General features: G+C 38.6%; 1 protein-coding gene across 10 annotated transcripts in view; it reads left to right on the top strand.

Annotated features, from left to right (window-relative positions):
- Nucleotides 1–17,051, top strand: part of ATF7IP2 (activating transcription factor 7 interacting protein 2) — a 79,845-nt gene extending 62,794 nt beyond the window's left edge. For all 10 annotated transcript variants that reach the window (XM_045164239.1, XM_045164236.1, XM_045164230.1 and 7 more), the window contains 4 exons: nt 1,101–1,162; nt 1,596–1,665; nt 14,768–14,853; nt 15,465–17,051. In XM_045164239.1, the coding sequence (XP_045020174.1) occupies nt 1,101–1,162; nt 1,596–1,665; nt 14,768–14,853; nt 15,465–15,878 (632 nt within the window). In that variant the 3' untranslated portion in view covers nt 15,879–17,051. The remainder of the gene's footprint in view (nt 1–1,100; nt 1,163–1,595; nt 1,666–14,767; nt 14,854–15,464) is intronic.
- Nucleotides 17,052–17,527: the final 476 nt, after the last annotated feature.

The raw sequence follows: 17,527 nt of genomic DNA, 5'->3' as shown, positions 1-17,527 counted from the left end.
TATTCTTAAAAATGTTTAATTTATATCTGTGATTAACCTGAATAAATCAGTTGATTGTTTAATAAAGTTGAGGTTCTTTTTAACCTTGTGTTAATCAATCTATGGCCTTTTCTTTCTTTACTTGTTGTTTCTTTGTTTACTTGGTTGAGTGGCTTTATAAATTATAAAACTGCTTTCATATCTGTTATTTGTACTTGTTTGTTCTGGTCTTGGTGGTGGTAGTGATATACTTAGGATTTAAAGTTTGGCTAATCTGGGACTTCCCTGGCAGTTAAATGGTCAAGACTGGTCTCCCAATGCAGAGGGAACAGGTTTGATCTCTGGCTGGGGAACTAAGGTCCCACATGCTGCACAGCACAGCCAAAAAAGCAAAAAATAAAGTTTGGCTAATCTTTAGTTAATCTTTGATTTTTTTTAACTTTAAAAAAATAACACCAATGTTACTCTTTAGAGTTTCTCATTATACTTAGGTAAAAATCTTTAACCTTAGATTCCCAATCAATTTCTTTTCCCTTAAAATAGCTATCTGTTGGCTCATAATTTCTTCTTCAAAATTCCCCATTTCGTTTTCATTTTTAGTATATATTAAGAGAATTTAATTTGCATCTTATTTTCAGAAAACTTTATCTCCACTTACATAACTACTTAATTGCCCTCATGATTTGGGCTGTTAAGATTGTAAATCAGATAGTTAAGGGATATTATGCATTTATCTGATGCCTTTACCAGTTGTATGAAGAATCCTCTTCAGCCATTGCAGGTGGTCTAATCTAAAGATACTATAAATTACAAAAATGTGTACATTTACAAGTTTATTTCCTCAAAAGCTACAGTAGTTTACAGACAGATACTCAAAAAAGAGTTACTAATACAGTTGTAAAGGTACCAAAACCTTTTGAACCAAAATTAGATTTTGCTTTTTTTGGACTGGTTCATTGGTCTTTGGAATATGTCAGTTGAGTTACAATTTTTTATGATTATATAATGGTTAGTTAGCATCCCCATTATTATTGTTTCAGCATTTGTATCTTATAAAGTCCATAAATATTTAATAGTTAGTAAACTTGTCAAATGTTCATATTTTAATAATTTTCTTTCAGCTACTGGAAAAATTGCATCAGGAAATTCTAACAATTCAGCTGATGCTGAAAAGAGAGCTATGGTAGGTGGTAAACATTGTCTCAATATTATTTATTTGAATATGTTAGTTCTAGGAACTTTAGTGTTGCTACATGTTGGATGACTCATCTTTGTCATTCATTCTTTGGGAGGGTCATTCTCTGAGGAATTAATATCTGATTAGTTAGCATGACCAGGTTCCAGTCCAGTTTAAACATTAAAAAGCAAGTAGCTAATGATAAACATGTTTCACAACTGTATTTATTACCAGATTAATTCATTTAGACTCTCCTGTCATCCTCACAGAAACTGGATAGTATTTTACGAGCTTCTCTTTCATAGTAGAGTTGAACTAAACTGTAAAACTTAAAGAATGTTCAATCTCTAGCTTATAAATGGTAATTTGAAATAACATGTTTTATTTTTAAAAAACATTTTCTGTTGAGGCAAAATCTTATTTTTTAACAACTTTCCAGACTATAGAGAAGAAGAAACATGATTCTGTGATTGATCTGACAAAAGAAGACCTGTCAAACTGCAGCACAGGTAAAGGGTTTTTCTTTTTCAAGAACGTGGGAAAGGGTAACAACTCAAAATACATTTGACCCATTTATGAAGTTTTTTGTGTGTGTTAGTGTACATTAATTTTATCACGTGTAGCTTTATGGGGCTGCCACTACAATCAAATTACACAGCTGTTACATCACTCCCAAGTTTCCCTCATACTACCCGTAAGGATTTTTTTAGGGTTTTCGCCCAGTCCCTAAACCCTGGCAACCACTAATTTGTTCCTCACTATTATATTATTGTGTGAATGTTTTATAAATGTGATATAATATGTATCCTTCTTTCACTCAGCATAATTTCCCCCAAGGGTCATTTAAGTTGTTGAGCAAGTATTCCTTTTTATTGCTGAGTAGTATTCCATGGTGTGAATGTGCAGTAATTTATCCATTCACTTATCTGGGTTGCTTGGGGCTATTGGAAATCTCTGTTTTACCTGTGAGACACACCTGTTCCTTAAACAATAGTGGCTATGAGGGGATGCTAGGGCATAACATGAAAATGTGACAGCAGTGCCCTCTTTCTCAGATTTAAACAAAAAGAAGTAAAATACAGTGTTCTTGCCTGGAGAATCCCAGGGACAGGGGAGCCTGGTGGGCTGCCGTCTATGGGGTCGCACAGAGTCGGACACGACTGAAGTGAGTTAGCAGCAGTAGCAGCAGCAGGGCTGCTAATAAATTACAAGGTTTCATCTCTTAATTGCACTTGTGTGTTTATGGTACTGTTTTAAATATTCAAATTCCACTTATTAGGATTGGTAAATTATGTAATACTTAAAAACAGAGATTACTATAGGAACTATACAGTCCAATTCATTCTCCCATCACAACTGTGGATCCAGACAAAGGTTGGAACCATTGAAATCTTCAGGAACTTCATGATAGAATCAAAAACCCTTCAGTTTCCAATTTCAAAAAGATTAAAATGAATTGGAGTCCATAATGAATCTGGTTATATTTTTGTCTTTAGAGTAAAATCCAAATTCCTTAACAAGATACACAGAATTCTTTTATTAAATACCTTTAAATATTTTTTAAAAATTTTAAATGGTAGATAATTGCTTTACAGTGCTGTGTTGGTTTCTGCCATACAGCAGCATAAATCAGCCATAAGTATGCATATGTCCCCTCCCTCTTGAAAGTTCCTCTCACCCTATACAGAATTTTTAATGACTTAGACCTTGAAAACTTTTTTAGCTTTATCTTCTACAAATTCCTTCCCTCTGCCTTAATAGCGTCTCAGTAAGCAGTGCTGCTCCTCTCCTTGCCATCACTGCATATGCTGTTCTCTCTGCCAGGAATGCTCTCTGCTCTGTGCCTCCCCAGGCTTGTCTGATGACCCCACTTCTCATACTTTAATATATTCAGTTTAGACACTTGTGCTGAACTGTTCATCCGCTGGATCATCAAAAAAGCAAGAGAGTTCCAGAAAAACATCTATTTCTGCTTTATTGACTATGCCAAAGCCTTTGACTGTGTGGATCACAATAAACTGTGGAAAATTCTGAAAGAGATGGGAATACCAGACCACCTGATCTGCCTCTTGAGAAATTTGTATGCAGGTCAGGAAGCAACAGTTAGAACTGGACATGGAACAACAGACTGGTTCCAAATAGGAAAAGGAGTTTGTCAAGGCTGTATATTGTCACCCTGCTTATTTAACTTCTATGCAGAGTACATCATGAGAAACGCTGGACTGGATGAAACACAAGCTGGAATCAAGATTGCTGGGAGAAATATCAATAACCTCAGATATGCAGATGACACCACCCTTATGGCAGAAAGTGAAGAGGAACTAAAAGCCTCTTGATGAAAGTGAAAGAGGAAAGTGAAAAAGTTGGCTTAAAGCTCAACATTCAGAAAACAAAGCTCATGGCATCCGGTCCCACCACTTCATGGGAAATAGATGGGGAAACAGTGGAAACAGTGTCAGACTTTATTTTTCTGGGCTCCAAAATCACTACAGATGGTGACTGCAACCATGAAATTAAAAGACACTTACTCCTTCAAAGGAAAGTTATGACCAACCTAGATAGCATATTGAAAAGCAGAGACATTACTTTGCCAACAAAGGTTCGTCTAGTCAAGGCTATGGTTCTTCCTGTGGTCATGTATGGATGTGAGAGTTGGACTGTGAAGAAGGCTGAGCACCGAAGAATTGATGCTTTTGAACTGTGGTGTTGGAGAAGACTCTTGAGAGTCCCTTGGACTGCAAGGAGATCCAACCAGTCCATTCTGAAGGAGATCAGCCCTGGGATCTCTTTGGAAGGAATGATTCTAAAGCTGAAACTCCAGTATTTTGGCCACCTCATGTGAAGTGTTGACTCATTGGAAAAGACTCTGATGCTGGGAGGGATTGGGGGCAGGAGGAGAAGGGGACGACAGAGGATGAGATGGCTGGATGGCATCGCTGACTCAATGGACGTGAGTCTCAGTGAACTCCGGGAGTTGGTGATGGACAGGGAGGCCTGGCGTGCTGCGATTCATGGGGTCGCAAAGAGTCGGACATGACTGAGCGACTGATCTGATCTGATCTGATGGGCTTCCCTGGTAGCTCAGATGGTAAAGAATCTGCCTTCAGTGCAGAAGACCCAGGTTTGATCCTTGGGTCAGGAAGATCCCCTGGAGAAGGGAATGGCTACCCACTTCAGTATCCTTTTCTGGAGAATTCCATGGATAGAGGAGCCTGGTGGGGTTATTGTCATGGGGTCACAAAGAGTCAGACATGACTGAGCGACTTCCACTTTCACTTTTAAACACAAACTTTAAAAATCATGTCTATAATATAAATATTTACAAGTGAATACATGCAGCAAAGGATCTGGAAGGTCAAACACCAAAGGATTAAGTTGAAATTGGAAGCCACAATTCTCCCCTAGCAATTTAATGAGAAAGAACATTAAAATAATGGGGTGCTTGCTACTGTTGTTTTGAGAATACAAAGTTCTAAAGTAACCATTACGCATTTTTATGTAGATAAGGATAAAAGCTGCAGAGTATTCACAAGACATTGACATTGATGGTGCGGAGGATCTAAACATTAACTGATTTGGGATAAAAGTCCTGCTTTGTTTCTAACCTGTTTAAATTTGCTAAGGGCTTGTTGACCTACCACCTTGAAAGAAGGAATGTTAGTTATGGAAAGCTATTATCTGTTGGAATTTTTTTTTTGTATGAAACTGTTCACTTGAAAATATAAAGAAGGTTATTTGTATCGGCTCTTGTGAGTCAATAAACCTGCAGATTATGATTTCACAAATCTAGTTCTAATTAACAAACCCATTAAAAAGGCTGTGCAAGGGGAGGAGCCAAGATGGCGGAGGAGTAGGACGGGGAGAACACTTTCTCCCCCACACATTCATCAAAAGAGCATTTGAACATCGAGTAAATTCCACAAAACAACTTGTGAATGCCGGCAGAGGACATCAGGCACCCAGAAAAGCAACCCAACTCTTCGAAAGGAGGTAGGAAAAAATATAAAAGACAAAAAAAGAGACAAAAGAGGGAGGGACGGAGTTCCGTCCCTGGAAGGGAGTCTTAAAAAGAGAAGTTTCCAAACACCAGGAAACCTTCTCACTGCTGAATCTGTGCCGAGCTTTGGAAGCACAGAGGGCAACATAACAGGGAGAAAAAATAAACAAACAATTAAAACTCGCCGAGTGAGCCCTACGGTAACTCCCCCAGCGGAGAAGCAGCGCAGACACCTGCACACTCCGTTAGCAAGCGGGGGATGGGCAGGGAGGCGCGGCGCCGGCTGCATCACTTAGAGTAAGAATCTGGCCTAAATACCCTGAGCGCTATCTGAGCGAAATAATTTGGGCTAGCAAACCAGACTGTGGGATATCTACCACGCTAAAAGCCAGCCCTAACCTAAGACACCGCCAGGCCTGCGCACGGAACAAAGGACTGAACAGAGATAGCCGGCTGCAGACCTTCCCCCTCCGGTGACAGGCAGCCAGAGCCGGAAGGGGGCAATCGCAGCCCCAGAGAGACATTATCTATAAAACTGTAAGCAGGCTTCTTTGCTAACTAAAACTTCTTGGGGGTCTGGACGGTCAACATCTGCCTGAGAAGGTGCGCCGGTTTTACACCCAGATAACTGAGTGGCGGGGAGGCGATAAGTCGCAGCATTGGCGCTCGCCAAACACCTCATCACCTGAGCTGCTCGGACCTGGGAAGAGCACAAAAGGCAGGCCCAACCGTGTCTGCACCTCTGAGGACTACCCGAGTGCCTGAACCTGAGCGGCTTGGACCTGGGAGGATCATGCTGCCCAGGGCTGGCCTCGGATTGTTCCCGGCAGAACAACCTAGAGCCCGAGCAGTGTGGGCAGGGAGGCTACACGCGCCGTGAGCAGGGGCAGACCCAGTGTGGCTGAGGCACTGCGAGCGCACACCAATGTTATTTGTTTGCAGCATCCCTCCCTCCCTCCCCACAGCGCGACTGAACAAGTGAGCCTAAAAAAAAAAAAAAGTGTCCTCCACCGTCCCCTTTGTGTCAGGGTGGAAACCAGACACTGAAGAGACCAGCAAACAGGAGAAGCTATAACAGAGGGAAACGCCTTGAAAGCTACAGGCAATAGATTAAAACCCTGTGGTTACTACGGACTACATAGGAAGGGGCCTATAGATCTTGAGAAATATAAGTCGGACCAAGGAACTAGCCAAAAATGAACTGAACTCACAATACTCACAACAAAACCAGAGAAAGTCCTAGATATATTTTTACTATTTTTACGATCATTCTTTCTTTCTTTCTTTTTTAATTTTTTTAAAAAAATTTAAGTCCTCTATTGTTCCTTTAATTTTCACTTTTATAACCTATTACTTTGCAAAAAAAAAAAAAAAAAGACCCTATTTTTTTCTTCTTCAGCAAACTTCATATATATATATTTTATAGTTTTTTGACCTTGTTTTTTTTTTTTTCTTCTTTTCTTTAACATTGTAGTTTTGAAATTCCAAACTCTACTCTAGATTTTTAATTTTAGCTTTTTGGTATATGTTATCAATTTTGTACCTAGAGTTTTTTTTTATAATTTCTGTGACTTTTTTTTTCCCCTTCTGTTTCTTTCTCTTCTTCTTTTATATAACATTGTATATCTGCAATTCCAAACTCTACTCTAGATTTTTAATTTATGCTTTTTGGTATTTGATATCAATTTTGTACCTGTATTTTCTTTATAATTTTTGCGACATTGTTTGTTTTTGTTTGTTTGTTTGTTTTCTCTATTTATTTTTCTTCTTCTTCTTCTTTTTTTTTTTTAACATTGTATTTTTGAAATTCCAAACTCTACTCTAGATTTTTAATTTTTGCTTTTTGGTATTAGTTATCAATTTTGTACCTGTATTTTCTTTATAATTTTCGCGACCTTGTTTGTTTTTCTTTGTGCGTTTTTTCTCTCTTTCTTTTCCTTCTTCTTTTATTTAACATCGTATTTTTGAAATTACAAACTCTACTCTAGATTTTTAATTTTAGCTTTTTGGTATATGTTATCAATTTTGTACCTAGAGTTTTTTTTTATAATTTCTGTGACTTTTTTTTTCCCCCTCTGTTTCTTTCTCTTCTTCTTTTATATAACATTGTATATCTGAAATTCCAAACTCTACTCTAGATTTTTAATTTATGCTTTTTGGTATTTGATATCAATTTTGTACCTGTATTTTCTTTATAATTTTTGCGACATTGTTTGTTTTTGTTTGTTTGTTTGTTTTCTCTATTTATTTTTCTTCTTCTTTTTTTTTTTTTTTTTAAAATTGTATTTTTGAAATTCCAAACTCTACTCTAGATTTTTAATTTTTGCTTTTTGGTATTAGTTATCAATTTTGTACCTGTATTTTCTTTATAATTTTTGCGACCTTGTTTGTTTTTCTTTGTGCATTTTTTCTCTCTTTCTTTTCCTTCTTCTTTTATTTAACATCGTATTTTTGAAATTCCAAACTCTACTCTAGATTTTTAATTTTTGCTTTTATGTATTTGTTACCAATTTTGTACCTTTAAGAACCCAAACTTCAGGACCCATTTTTCACTAGGGAGCGAGATTACTGGCTTGACTGCTCTCTCTCCCTTTGGACTCTCCTTTTTCTCCACCAGGTCGCCTAGTCTCCTCCCTAACCCCTCTCTACTCTACCCAGCTCTGAATTTCTGTGTGTTCCAGACGGTGGAGAACACTTAGGGAACTGATTACTGGCTGGATCTGTCTCCCTCCTTTTCATTCCCTCCTTTTATCCTTCTGGCCACCTCTGTCTCCTTCCTCCTTCTCTTCTCTGTATAACTCCGTGAACATCTCTGAGCGGTCCAGTTGTGGAGTGCACATAAGGAAGTGACTACTGGCCAGCCCACTCTCTCCACTATTGATTCCACCTCATCTCACTTGGGTCACCTCTAACTCCCTCCTCCCTCTTCTCTTCTCCATGTAACGCTGTGAACCTCTCTGAGTGACCCTCAGAGTAGAGAAACTTTTCATCTTTAACGTAGATGTTTTATCAGTGGTGCTGTATAGAAGGATAAGTTTTGAAACTACTGTAAAAATAAGACCGATAACTGGAAGCAGGAGGCTTAAGTCCAAACCCTGACTCCAGGGAACTCCTGACTCCAAGGAACATTAATTGACAGGAGCTCATCAAACGCCTCCATACTGACACTGAAACCAAGCACCACACAAGGGCCAACAAGTTCCAGGGCAAGACATACCAAGCAAATTCTCCAGCAACAAAGGAACACAGCCCTGAGCTTCAAGATACAGGCTGCCCAAAGTCACCCCCAAACCATAGACATCTCATAACTCATTACTGGACATTTCATTGCACTCCAGAGAGAAGAAATACAGCTCCACCCACCAGAACACCGACACAAGCTTCCCTAACCAGGAAACCTTGACAAGCCACCTGTACAAACCCACACACAGCGAGGAAATGCCACAATAAAGAGAACTCCACAAACTGCCAGAATACAGAAAGGACACCCCAAACTCAGCAATTTAAACAAGATGAAGAGACAGAGGAATACCCAGCAGATAAAGGGACAGGATAAATGCCCACCAAACCAAACAAAAGAGGAAGAGATAGGGAATCTACCTGATAAAGAATTCCAAATAATGATAGTGAAATTGATCCAAAATCTTGAAATTAAAATGGAACCACAGATAAATAGCCTGGAGACAAGGATTGAGAAGATGCAAGAAAGGCTTAACAAGGACCTAGAAGAAATAAAAAAGAGTCAATATATAATGAATAATGCAATAAATGAAATTAAAAACACTCTGGAGGCAACAAATAGTAGAATAACAGAGGCAGAAGATAGGATTAGTAAATTAGAAGATAGAATGGTAGAAATGAATCAGAGAGGATAAAAGAAAAATGAATTAAAAGAAATGAGGACAATCTCAGAGACCTCCAGGACAATATTAAACGCTACAACATTCGAATCATAGGGGTCCCAGAAGAAGAAGACAAAAAGAAAGACCATGAGAAAATACTTAAGGAGATAATAGTTGAAAACTTCCCTAAAATGGGGAAGGAAATAATCACTCAAGTCCAAGAAACCCAGAGAGTCCCAAACAGGATAAACCCAAGGCGAAACACCCCAAGACACATATTAATCAAATTAACAAAGATCAAACACAAAGAACAAATATTAAAAGCAGCAAGGGAAAAACAACAAATAACACACAAGGGAATTCTATAAGGATAACAGCTGATCTTTCAATAGAAACTCTTCAAGCCAGGAGGGAATGGCAAGACATACTTAAAGTGATGAAAGAACATAACCTACAGCCCAGATTATTGTACCCAGCAAGGATCTCATTCAAGTATGAAGGAGAAATCAAAAGCTTTTCAGACAAGCAAAAGCTGAGAGAATTCTGCACCACCAAACCAACTCTCCAACAAATACTTAAGGATACTCTCTAGACAGGAAACACAAAAACAGTGTATAAATTCGAACCGAAAACAATAAAGTAAATGGCAACGGGATCATACTTATCAGTAATTACCTTAAACGTAAATGGGTTGAATGCCCCAACCAAAAGACAAAGACTGGCTGAATGGATACAAAAACAAGACCCCTACATATGTTGTCTACAAGAGACCCACCTCAAAACAGGGGACACATACAGACTGAAAGTGAAGGGCTGGAAAAAGATTTTCCATGCAAATAGGGACCAAAAGAAAGCAGGAGTAGCAATACTCATATCAGATAAAATAGACTTTAAAACAAAAGCTGTGAAAAGAGACAAAGAAGGTCACTACATAATGATCAAAGGATCAATCCAAGAAGAAGATATAACAATTATAAATATATATGCACCCAACACGGGAGCACCACAGTATGTAAGACAAATGCTAACAAGTATGAAAGGAGAAATTAACAATAACACAATAATAGTGGGAGACTTTAATACCCCACTCACACCTATGGATAGATCAACTAAACAGAAAATTAACAAGGAAACACAAACTTTAAACGATACAATAGACCAGTTAGACCTAATTGATATCTATAGGACATTTCATCCCAAAACAATGAATTTCACCTTTTTCTCAAGCGCACATGGAACCTTCTCCAGGATAGATCACATCCTGGGCCATAAAGCTAGCCTTAAATTCAAAAAAATAGAAATCATTCCAAGCATCTTTTCTGACCACAGTGCAGTAAGATTAGATCTCAATTACAGAAGAAAAACTATTAAAAAATCCAACATATGGAGGCTGAACAACACGCTGCTGAATAACCAACAAATCACAGAAGAAATCAAAAAAGAAATCAAAATTTGCATAGAAATGAATGAAAATGAAAACACAACAACCCAAAACCTGTGGGACACGGTAAAAGCAGTCCTAAGGGGAAAGTTCATAGCAATACAGGCACACCTCAAGAAACAAGAAAAAAGTCAAATAAACAACCTAACTCTACACCTAAAGCAACTAGAAAAGGAAGAAATGAAGAACCCCAGGGTTAGTAGAAGGAAAGAAATCTTAAAAATTAGAGCAGAAATAAATGCAAAAGAAACAAAAGAGACCATAGCAAAAATCAACAAAACCAAAAGCTGGTTCTTTGAAAGGATAAATAAAATTGACAAACCATTAGCCAGACTCATCAAGAAACAAAGGGAGAAAAATCAAGTCAATAAAATTAGAAGTGAAAATGGAGAGATCACAACAGACAACACAGAAATACAAAGGATCATAAGAGACTACTATCAACAATTATATGCCAATAAAATGGACAACGTGGAAGAAATGGACAAATTCTTAGAAAAGTACAACTTTCCAAAACTCGACCAGGAAGAAATAGAAAATCTTAACAGACCCATCACAAGCACGGAAATTGAAACTGTAATAAAAAATCTTCCAGCAAACAAAAGCCCAGGTCCAGACGGCTTCACAGCTGAATTCTACCAAAAATTTAGAGAAGAGCTAACACCTATCCTGCTCAAACTCTTCCAGAAAATTGCACAGGAAGGTAAACTTCCAAACTCATTCTATGAGGCCACCATCACCCTAATACCAAAACCTGACAAAGATCCCACAAAAAAAGAAAACTACAGGCCAATATCACTGATGAACATAGATGCAAAAATCCTTAACAAAATTCTAGCAATCAGAATCCAACAACACATTAAAAAGATCATACACCATGACCAAGTGGGCTTTATCCCAGGGATGCAAGGATTCTTCAATATCCGCAAATCAATCAATGTAATACACCACATTAACAAATTGAAAACTAAAAACCATATGATTATCTCAATAGATGCAGAGAAAGCCTTTGACAAAATTCAACATCCATTTATGATAAAAACTCTCCAGAAAGCAGGAATAGAAGGAACATACCTCAACATAACAAAAGCTATATATGACAAACCCACAGCAAACATTATCCTCAATGGTGAAAAATTGAAAGCATTTCCTCTAAAGTCAGGAACAAGACAAGGGTGCCCACTTTCACCATTACTATTCAACATAGTTTTGGAAGTTTTGGCCACAGCAATCAGAGCAGAAAAAGAAATAAAGGGAATCCAAACTGGAAAAGAAGAAGTAAAACTCTCACTATTTGCAGATGACATGATCCTCTACATAGAAAACCCTAAAGACTCCACCGGAAAATTACTAGAACTAATCAATGACTATAGTAAAGTTGCAGGACATAAAATCAACACCCAGAAATCCCTTGCATTCCTATACACTAATAATGAGAAAACAGAAAGAGAAATTAAGGAAACAATTCCATTCACCATTGCAATGGAAAGAATAAAATACTTAGGAATATATCTACCTAAAGAAACTAAAGACCTATATATAGAAAACTATAAAACACTGTGAAAGAAATCAAAGAGGACACTAATAGATGGAGAAATATACCATGTTCATGGATTGGAAGAATCAATATAGTGAAAATGAGTATACTACCCAAAGCAATTTATAGATTCAATGCAATCCCTATCAAGCTACCAACAGCATTCTTCACAGAGCTAGAACAAATAATTTCACAATTTGTATGGAAATACAAAAAACCTCGAATAGCCAAAGTGATCTTGAGAAAAAAGAATGGAACTGGAGGAATCAACCTACCTGACTTCAGGCTCTACTACAAAGCCACAGTTGTCAAGACAGTATGGTACTGGCACAAAGACAGAAATATAGATCAATGGAACAAAATAGAAAGCCCAGAGATAAATCCATGCACATATGGACACCTTATCTTTGACAAAGGAGGCAAGAATATACAATGGATTAAAGACAATCTCTTTAACAAGTGGTGCTGGGAAATCTGGTCAACCACTTGTAAAAGAATGAAACTAGAACACTTTCTAACACCATACACAAAAATAAACTCAAAATGGATTAAAGATCTCAACGTAAGACCAGAAACTATAAAACTCCTAGAGGAGAACATAGGCAAAACACTCTCTGACATACATCACAGCAGGATCCTCTATGACCCACCTCCCAGAAAATTGGAAATAAAAGCAAAAATAAATGGGACCTCATTAACCTTAAAAGCTTCTGCACATCAAAGGAAACTATTAGCAAGGTGAAAAGACAGCCTTCAGAATGGGAGAAAATAATAGCAAATGAAGCAACTGACAAACAACTAATCTCAAGAATATACAAGCAACTCCTACAGCTCAACTCCAGAAAAATAAATGACCCAATCAAAAAATGGGCCAAAGAACTAAATAGACATTTCTCCGAAGAAGACATACAGATGGCTAACAAACACATGAAAAGATGCTCAACATCACTCATTATCAGAGAAATGCAAATCAAAACCACTATGAGGTACCATTTCACACCAGTCAGAATGGCTGTGATCCAAAAGTCTACAAGTAATAAATGCTGGAGAGGGTGTGGAGAAAAGGGAACCCTCTTACACTGTTGGTGGGAATGCAAACTAGTACAGCCACTATGGAGAACAGTGTGGAGATTCCTTAAAAAACTGGAAATAGAACTGCCTTATGATCCAGCAATCCCACTGCTGGGCATACACACTGAGGAAACCAGAAGGGAAAGAGACACGTGTACCCCAATGTTCATCGCAGCACTGTTTATAATAGCCAGGACATGGAAGCAACCTAGATGTCCATCAGCAGATGAATGGATAAGAAAGCTGAGGTACATATACACAATGGAGTATTACTCAGCCATTAAAAAGAATACATTTGAATCAGTTCTAATGAGGTGGATGAAACTGGAGCCTATTATACAGAATGAAGTAAGCCAGAAAGAAAAACACCAATACAGTATACTAACGCATATGTATGGAATTTAGAAAGATGGTAACAATAACCCTGTGTACGAGACAGCAAAAGAGACACTGATGTATAGAACAGTCTTATGGACTCTGTGGGAGAGGGAGAGGGTGGGAAGATTTGGGAGAATGGCATTGAAACATGTAAAATATCATGTATGAAACGAGTTGCCAGTCCAGGTTTGATGCACGATACTGGATGCTTGGGGCTAGTGCACTGGGACGACCCAGAGGGATGGTATGGGGAGGGAGGAGGGAGGAGGGTTCAGGGTGGAGAACACATGTATACCTGTGGCGGATTCATTTGGTATTTGGCAAAACTAATACAATTATGTAAAGTTTAAAAATAAAATAAAAATTAAAAAAAAAAGGCTGTGCAGATTATCTTAGAATTAAAAGCATAAAATCATTACCTCCTCTAGAAAGATTTTTTTAATACCAGTAAATAATGTGACTAATAAGGTATCTTTGAAACACTATGTAGAATCTTAATTATCCTTGTCAGTTAAAAGGAAAACACAAATGAAAGAAATTTTATTTGAGGAGATTCATAAAATATATTAAAGTTATTAATATATCACAGCACACACAATGAATCTAAAATGGTTTTTGCTGCTTATTTATGTTCAAATTTCTGAAATTTCTAGCTGTCGGGCCCTGCTTTCCAACATGAAGCCCTTTTTCTTAGTATCCTCTTAATACTCTCCCCAGTTGTCCTCAAACTATTCTTGTACCTACTCAACTTTCTCTCCCTCACACCCACATTTTCTCTATTTTTCTCCTTTTCTTTCTTCTTCTAACCATCTCTCTCTCTTCCATTCTCTGTTCTGTCTCTTCTTCCTCCCCTCCCTTTCAATAGCACACAGTTTATGTCTTATTCCCCCCTGGGCTACATGGCCCTCAGCAGTAGATATACTTGCAACCCAGATCTGCGTGAGTTCTAGTCTGAATTCGCAAATCTTGGTTGTATCGCACCTTCATACAGGATTGTGAACCGTTCTGTGTTTACAGACAATCGTGCTGACCTAACGGCAGCATCCGCCCCCTGAGACTGCTAAGCAAGAATCCCTCTTCTGTGGGTAATGTTTCCTAGTTCCCAGCTGCACCATGATGTACACGTTTACCTTAAAGGGGGACTTTTTGTCATATAAAAGAGAAATTATCTATATTTGATACCTTTGGGTCTCAAACTTTTAGCAAAAGTTTATCTTATTTCACAGTTTTATAATTTTAATTTACATTTACTTATTACACAAGATGTAAACTACTGTTGGCTTTAAAGGTTATGGAATTGATTATTGCAGATAAATTTTACTTTTAAACTTTGTGTTGTTCACAGAAAGCCCAGTATCCACCCTTGAGTCACCTGTAAAAGCTGTTTCAGTCTCAGGAGAGACAACTCCAGTGTCACAAAATGCAGCCCAGGTACTGATACAAAATGTTCTGTAAGGGTTATTTGTTCCAAGTTGAGTGAAAGCACCCATTTCACTAATGAAGAAACATTGGGTAACGTTTCAGCTTCGAAGGCACTTTAGTATGCTTTTTAAATGTGCTGTTATGAATCTACTTACTTACTCAATTAAAATAATGTAGTTGAATTTTCCAGAAGCTACAGAATTAAAACAAGTCCATTTTTTAATCCAACAAATTGGAAAAGATTTTTAAGAGTAGTTGCCATTGTTAATGAGGGTGGAGGGAAATGGGTGTTCTCCTACACTTGTACTTTTCATGTGAATTGGCACAGTGTTTGGGAACACAGTTTGGCAATGAGATGGAATATTTCTCCAGAAGGTCTGGGACCTAACCCATTCTAGATTAGTGATATTCCAAAGTGTACAGATCTTAACTCGAAAAGAAGCTAATGTTTGAAAAAACTGGAACCAGCCTCACAAATCCTTGAAGCATCCTTTTGCTCTTATGATTTTGATAAATGGATTGAGGAATGGGAAACATATTGTAGAACTGTGGTTGACCACTTTAAAAACGATCAGAACCCACCCGCCCCTCTTGCTGAACTTTGTATGAATGTGTTTCAGGTTTGTGAGTCCTTTGAGCACCTGCCACCTCTCCCGGAGCCGCCGCTACCACTGTCGGAGCTGGCAGACAAAGTCCGCGACACGCTTCCTCCGCAGAAGCCTGAGCTCAAAGTAAAACGGGTGCTGCGGCCCAGGGGCATCGCCCTGACATGGAACATCACCAAAATCAACCCCAAGTGTGCCCCCGTGGAAAGCTACCACCTCTTCCTGTGCCATGAGAACCCTAGTGATGAGCTGATCTGGAAGAAAATTGGAGAAATTAAAGCTTTACCACTCCCAATGGCCTGTACTTTATCTAAGTTTTTAGCTTCCAGCAAGTATTATTTTACTGTCCAATCGAAAGACATTTTTGGGCGATATGGACCATTTTGTGATATAAAATCCATTCCTGGGTTTTCTGAAAATCTTACCTAAAAGAAAAAAATGTATTTGCTAATTGTACATTTTGCGTTTTCATATTTGAATTATTTGTTTACAATGTTTCTGTAACACTATTCATTGTCTTAAAGGGCCAGTTCAGATTGTGAACCCTTCATACAGGGACAGTCCTTTTTCCCGTGTTGCAAGTGGCCTCTTATTTAATGAATTCTGATTTACGTTCAGGAAGTACTTCAATAGATATCATGGACCCATGCCACTCAGCCATAGGTACAATAACTTTGGTACTATGGAGCTGTTGCTTCTATGAGAAGCCCTAGGATGCAAGCAGCCCCCATTTTCTCTGTTGACAGTCCACTTTTGGTGACTTTTTGTGTTCCCATAGAGGTACAGGGAAATTCAGCTGTTTACTGAGGCCAGATCATCCCCTAGGGTGCATCTCCACCAAGGTTTTATGAGACTAGATGTCTTCCCATTCTGTTCATATTTGAAGGGCTATGAATTTGTACCCCCTCAACTCCCCCCTTTTGTTTTGGGCCATGTCAATCATTTGGGGAAACAGTTTAGAGGTTTTTCCTAAATCAGTTTGTATACTTAACATGTAATAAAGCTAGTTAAACGTTGTGTGCTGTGTACACAAAAAATAAAATAGCTTTTGTAAAATAAAAAATCCAACCAGCTATTTGAATTGAGGAAAATGAAGTTGTGTGCCTTAAATTTAAGGCTTTAATTTGCTGAACCCCTTTGTTCATTTCCTGGCTGCCATCATTACTCAGAGAAAGAATGTAACACAGAGGGCTCCCATAGATGTATCCGGCTTACCTCTGTCTTAGAGATCACTGATGTGATGCTGCGGCTCCTACAGATAGCCTAAGAAACACAACAGGTGAGCACAGTGGACAAGTGTCAGTCAGGACCCAAGGGGAAAAACTGGATGAGAAACACAACAGGTGAGCACAGTGGACAAGTGTCAGTCAGGACCCAAGGGGAAAAACTGGATGAGTAACACTAGGACGTTAAGAAAACAGAAAAATAGCTGTTAGTGGGAAACTCCATTCCCACAAAGAGGCATTCTTGGCTGGTATGTAGTGAAAGTTCAGATGTCAGAGGCTCTGAGATTTAAAAAACTGAACCAGGGAATGGCTTTCCTTGGCATTTTGTGAATGCTGTCACATCTTCAGTCATAAATAAAGATGTTGTTTTTCAGTCTCCTGTGTCTTTACCTTTTCAAACAGTATGGCTGGGAGAGCCAGATTCTGAACTGAATTTGAAGAGATGAGCGCCCCCTGTGAGGTCTTGTTTCCGGCCCAGAGCTGTGGAGGGCATGCTGCAGCAGAGGACAAGAGCTTCACCTAGGGGATGATGGCACCTTTGGGTTGGTATCAGCTGGAGTTGGACTTCACCAAGCGAGGCCCAGCGCCCTGACCCCATAGCAGGACTTCCGTGTGCATCAGCAGAGTGAAACTGCACCCCACCCAGCAGATCTTCTGGCCTGCTAATAGGTAAACAAGCCTTCAGGAAGAGAACTGTTCACAATAACAGGAAGAGGAGGCATCCAGATGGCAAGCATCCTCAAACTGCTGGCTCAGAAAGCATTAGTGTTTGTTGCGTTTTTCTGGGTCAAGGGCAAGATTCTCAACTGTTATCCAGCAGGGATACCAGAACAGACCCGGCCTGGGGACAAG

Source organism: Bubalus bubalis, chromosome 24 (genome assembly GCF_019923935.1).
Source record: "Bubalus bubalis isolate 160015118507 breed Murrah chromosome 24, NDDB_SH_1, whole genome shotgun sequence".
NCBI lineage: Eukaryota > Metazoa > Chordata > Mammalia > Artiodactyla > Bovidae > Bubalus > Bubalus bubalis.
The sequence above is the reverse complement of the archived record's forward strand: the minus strand, read 5'-3'. Positions and strand labels throughout refer to the sequence as shown.